Source organism: Theropithecus gelada, chromosome 19 (assembly GCF_003255815.1).
Source record: "Theropithecus gelada isolate Dixy chromosome 19, Tgel_1.0, whole genome shotgun sequence".
Classification (NCBI taxonomy): Eukaryota; Metazoa; Chordata; class Mammalia; order Primates; family Cercopithecidae; genus Theropithecus; species Theropithecus gelada.
In genome coordinates this window covers 6,510,805-6,516,590 of record NC_037687.1, presented here as the reverse complement: position 1 = coordinate 6,516,590, position 5,786 = coordinate 6,510,805, and the positions used below count along the sequence as shown (strand labels likewise).

The window sequence follows — 5,786 nt, the reverse complement described above, 5'->3', positions numbered from 1 at the left end:
CGTGCCATTGCACTCCAGCTTGGTGACAGACCAAGACTCCATCTCGAAAAACAATAATAATAATAACGACAAATTTAAAAATAATAATAAAAATAAAAATAAACAAAATTAGCCAGGCTTGGTAGTGCACACCAGTAGCGCCAGCTACTCAGAGGCTTAGGTGGGAGGATCACTTGAGCCTGGGAGGTTGAGGGTGCAGTGAACTGTGATCATACCACTGCCGCCAGCCTGGGTGACAGAGCAAGACCCTGTCTCAAAAACAAAACAAAACAAAACACAGATCATGTTAGAACAAAAAATAAATAAATAAATAATTTTATTTATTCTGCAGTTCTGGGGGTTAAGACTTCAACATGTGAATTTGAGGGTGGAAGGAGCATAATCCAAACATGCTACCCTCTTGCATATTCCATGGGGTTACTTGGAAAAGATCCAGGGTTCCAGGAAGTCCATCTCTAGAACTCACATTGTCAACCACTCTGCCTGTTACTGGGACTGTGTGGTGTTAAGCCCACTTCCCTGGGCTTCAGTTTCCTTGTCTATAAAATGGGAATAATTATAGAATAGCAGCTTCACACAGGGGTCATCATAAGGTAATTAGTGCCTGGGACCAGTAAACATTAATAAATGCATCTGGGCTGGGCGCAGTGGCTCACACCTGTAATCTCAGGACTTTGGGAGGCCAAGGCGGGAGGATCACTTGAGGCCAGGAGTTCAAGACCAGCCTGGCCAACATGGCATAATCCCTCCTCTACTAAATATACAAAAATTAGCTGGGCGTGGTGGTGAGCACCTGTAATCCCAGCTACTAAGGAGGCTAAGGCAGAAGAATTGCTTGAACCCAGGAGGTGGAGGTTGCAGTGAGCCAAGATCGTGCCACTGTACTCCACTGTACTCCACTGTGACAGAGGGAAATTCTGTCTCAAAAACAAAAAAATAAAGTAAATGCACCTGGGTTGAATAGTGAGTTGAAGAGTGTCCCCACAAAATTCATGTCCTTCCTAAAATTTCAGAATATGACCTTATTTGGAAATAGCATCTTTGCAGATGCAATAAATGCATAATGCCTGGGACTCGTAAACATCAATAAATGCATCTGTGGTTATTGCTACTACTGTAGAATTTCAGCTGCATGCATAGTCTTGGGTCTTGGGAACATCCTAGAACATTATGGGGTCCAAGCATCCCTGCTGTGAGGCACACCCAGGCCCCACATAACCCCAAAAGCAGGGAAATCATTCGAATGCCAAAGCCACCCGAGGGGACAGTGAGGGACCTGGAGGCCTGCATGCTTAGGGGTCCTTGTCTTAGAGGTTATTTGGCTACAAATTTGGAACAAAATCCACCCCAGAAGAAAATTCATGGGAACACACCAGACATTCCATGGTCCTCAACACTTGATACTAGGCTGAGTTGAACAGTGGCCCCTCACTATTTTTGCCCTTCCTGGGTATGACTGTATTAGTCTGTTTTCACACTGCTATAAAGAACTACCTGAGATTGGGTAATTTATAAAGAAAAGAGGTTTGACTGGGCGCAGTCACTCATGCCTGTCCAGCACTTTGGCAGGCCGAGGCAGGCAGATCTCAAGGTCAGGAGATCGAGACCATCCTGGCTAACACAGTGAAACCCCGTCTGTACTAAAAATACAAAAAATTAGCCAGGCGTGGTGGCAGGCACCTGTAGTCCCAGCTACTCGGGAGGTTGAGGCAGGAGAATGGTGTGAACCCGGGAGGCGGAGCTTGTAGTGAGCCAAGATAGTGCCTCTGCACTCCAGCCTGGGTGACAGAGTGAGACTCTGTCTCAAAAAAAAAAAAGAAAAAGAAAAGGGTTTAATGGACTCACAGTTCCATATGGCTGGGGAGGCCTCAGGAAACTTACAATCACGGCGGAAAATGAAGGGGAGGCAAGGCACATCTTACAAGGCAGCAAGAAGGAAAGAGCAAGCAGGGAAGTGCCACACTTTAAAACCATCAGCTTCCAGGTGTGGTGGCTTACGCCTGTAATCCCAGCACTTTGGGAGGCCAAGACAGGAGGATCCCTTGAGGTCAGGAGTCCAAGACCAGCCTGGGCAACATGAGGAGACCCCTGTCTCTACAAAATAGAATTAAATTAAATTAAAAACAAAGCCTCTAGACGTTGGGAAAACAAGGAAAGCAATTCTCCTCTAGAGCCTCCAGAAGAAATGCAAACCTTCAGTCACCTTGATTGTAGCTTAGGGGAGCTCAGAACCCCAAGGGGGCTGGGTAAGGTGACTCATACTTGTAATCCCAGCACTTTGGGAGGCCAAGGCGGGCAGATCACTTGAAGTCAGGAGTTTGAGGCCAGCCTGGCCAACATGGCAAAACCCTCCACAAAAAGTACAAAAAAAATAGCCAGGAGTGGTGGCCTGCTTATGTAATCCCAGCTACTCAGGAGGCTGAGGCAGGAGAATCACTTAAACCCAAGAGGCAGAGGTTGCAGTGAGCCAAGACTGCACCACTACACACCAGCCTGGGCGACAGATGAGACTCTATCCAAAAAAAAAAAAAAAAAAGCCAGGCGCGGTGGCTCAAGCCTGTAATCCCAGCACTTTGGGAGGCCGAGACGGGTGGATCACGAGGTCAGGAGATCGAGACCATCCTGGCTAACACGGTGAAACCCCGTCTCTACTAAAAAATACAAAAAACTAGCCGGGCGAGGTGGCAGGCACCTGTAGTCCCAGCTACTTGGGAGGCTGAGGCAGGAGCATGGCGTAAACCCGGGAGGCGGAGCTTGCAGTGAGCTGAGATCCGGCCACCGCACTCCAGCCTGGGCGACAGAGCGAGACTCCGTCTCAAAAAAAAAAAAAAAAAAAGTGGGTGGGTACACAGAGCCAAACTATATTAATGACCTTCTTTGGAAATAGGGTCTTTGCAGATGTAATTATTTAAATTAAGATGAGGCCATATTGGAAGAGGGTGGGCCCTGAATCCAGTATGACTAGTGTCCTTATAAAAAGGGGAGAGTTCAGGCCTTGTGCCTTACACCTGTAATCCCGGCACTTTGGGAGTCTGAGGAAGGAGGGTTGCTCCGAATTCAAGATGAGCCTAGGCAACATAGCAAGACCCTGTCTCTACAGAAAGAAAAAAAAAATACATAAAGAAAAAGAAGAGGGCAGGCACAGAGGCTCATGCTTATAATCCCAGCACTTTGGTAGGCCAAGGCGGGCGGATCGCTTGAGGTCAGGACTTCAAGACCAGCCTGGCCAACATGGTAAAACCCTGTCTCTACTAAGAATACAAAAATTAGTTGGGTGTGGTGGCCCGCGCCTGTAATCCCAGCTACTCTGGAGACTGAGGCAGGAGAATCGCTTGAACCCAGGAGGTGGAGGTTGCAGTGAGCCGAGATGGCGCCACCGCACTCTGGCCTGGGTGACAGAGTGAGACTCCTTCCATCTCAAAGAAAAAAAGAGGAAGAAGAGAGAGAGATGGAGTCACACAGAAAGAACACAGCCATGTGACCAACAGAGGCAGAGATTAGAGGATGGCTGGTAACCACCAGAACCTAGGAGGAGGCAAGGAAGTCCTCTCCCCTGGAGTCTTTAGAATGAGCATGGCCCTGTCAACACCTTGACTTTGGACTCTGGCTTCCAGAACCAAGCGATAACAACTCTCATTTGCTTTAAGCCACCCACTTTACGGTGCCTTCTTATGGCAGCCCTAGAAAACTATTAGGTTGATGCAAAAGTAATTGCAGTTTTGCCATTAAAATGGCAACCCATGTCACCAGCAAGAGGCAAGAAGGAAATCAAAGTAGCTCCTGTAACTCTGTGGTCGCATCTGAGTCTTTGCACAACTTCCTTCTCTCCACTATCTAGCCTCTGTGGCCCAGACCACCCACATTCCTGGGGAGGGGATCCAATTGGCCCAGCTTGAGTCACAGGTCCAACCTGACCCAATCAACTGGGACGAAGGAATTGAGTCAGCTGTTGCCAGGAGTGTTATTCAAAACAGGCAAACCACCCTGTAGCCAGACAGACGGTGACCAATCAGGTTTGACCAATCAGATTTGGCACTGGCTCCCGGACCAGAGTTGGGGGGACCATCCTTCTCTCCCCACAAATCCCATGTTAAGGCCTGGGTTGCAGGGTCACAGGGCTATCCTAGCGGGCCAGAGGATGCATCTAGTTATAGGGGTGGTCGTGAAAGATCTATACGGTGGGGAAATTATGGGGCTGAAGAAACTGGCCAGCTCTGTAGGGCAGAGACGGACAGGATGTGCTGGTAAATGTTTAACAACCAACTCTCCAGAGGGAGGAAAAATGAGTGTTTATTATAAATTGTATTGGCATGTAAACAACCTTGGAGACATAGCGATACCCTCCCTGTCTCCGCAAAAAAATTAAAAAGTTAGCCAAGTGCGGTGGTGCACACCTGTGATCCCAGCTACTCGAGAGGCTGAGATGGGAGGATCACCCGAGCCTGGGGAGGTCAAGGCTGGAGGCTGCATTGACTCATGATTGTACCGCTGCATTCCAGCCTGGTCAACAGAACAAGACCATCTCAAAAAAAAAAAGAAAGAAAAAAGCTAGTCCCCAAGTATCACACAGGAGGTGGAGGCTGGAGATGAGTCTTTAAATTCCTCATACATTACCATAACTCAGATTTTCTTTCAGTCTGTTTCTGGATGTTTCTCTAGCCCCCTAGCCCTGGCACAATGCTGGCACATTACAGATGCTCAATACACACAAATAAGCAAATAAGTACAATGAATTAATAGAAAGGATGAATCCCAGTTGCTTGGGAGGCTGAGGCAGGAGGATCGTCTAAGTCCAGGAGTTCAAGACTAGCCTCGGCAGGGTCGAAGACCCACCCCCCCAAACAACTCCCCTAAAAAAGCCCATTCCACAAACTCAGGAACCTCTTTAAATAGATATATAGATATATATATATAGATATATATATAATATATATAATACATTATCTGAGCTCAGGCTCAGAATAAATATCAAGGTCCAACTTGAGGAAGGAATGGGTGAGGAGAGTCCTCAAGGGGAGGTCAGCAGCAGGGGTCCCTGCCAAGCCCCTTGAGGTAGAGAAATTACCAGGGACCCAGCACCAGGGGTCTCCATGAAGGATGGAGTAGGGTTCAGTCTCTGTCCAGGTGGGCTGCACCCAGGCTGGGCGTTATTCAGACCTCGGTGAGGGGAGTCCGGCTGGGACTTCAGGGGTCACCCGGAAGAGCCCCAAGACTGTGGCGCCCTGGGTAAGCTGCCAGGCATGGCATGCCCTGGCCTCAGTGTGCAGATGGACACCCAGGCGCTGACCAGCACCCAGGTGCAGCAGGCGGCCCTGGAAACCGAAGGCCGAGTTCCGAGCCTCGGAGGAGGCAGATGGCAGGTCCACAGTCAAAGCCAGGGCGGCAGCCCCAGCAGCAGAGCGCAGTGGCTGCAGGTGCAGCGCAAGCGAAACGGAGCCTGAGCCCTCGCCGGCCACCACGCGCTGCAGCTCTAGTTGCAGGAAGACGTAGTAGACGCCAGCCTTGGCCACCACCAGCTCCTTCGTGTCCTCCTTGTAGCTCAGGCCCTCCGCCAGAGACACGCCTGCCAGGCCTGGGTCGCTGTACCAGCTCAGGGGCCCATCGGTCAGCAGAACTGTGGGAGGAGAGGATGCACTTAGTTTAGCTGAGCTTGTCCCAACACAGCTGGGCATGGCCACCGAGCAGGACAGCGCAGCTCTGGGAGAAATGAAAGGGTGGGGGGGGGGTCGAGGGGAGGCGGGGTGGGAGGGGGACGGGGGAGGGAAACGGGGAATGGTGGGGCGGGG

At 49.9% G+C, this 5,786-nt stretch overlaps 1 protein-coding gene across 1 annotated transcript in view; it reads right to left on the bottom strand.

Annotated features, from left to right (window-relative positions):
- Nucleotides 1-4,268: 4,268 nt before the first annotated feature.
- Nucleotides 4,269-5,786, bottom strand: part of TNFSF9 (TNF superfamily member 9) — a 5,062-nt gene continuing 3,544 nt past the window's right edge. The window contains exon 3 of the mRNA XM_025368377.1: nucleotides 4,269-5,614. Within this exon, the coding sequence (XP_025224162.1) occupies nucleotides 5,148-5,614 (467 nt within the window). The 3' untranslated portion in view covers nucleotides 4,269-5,147. The remainder of the gene's footprint in view (nucleotides 5,615-5,786) is intronic.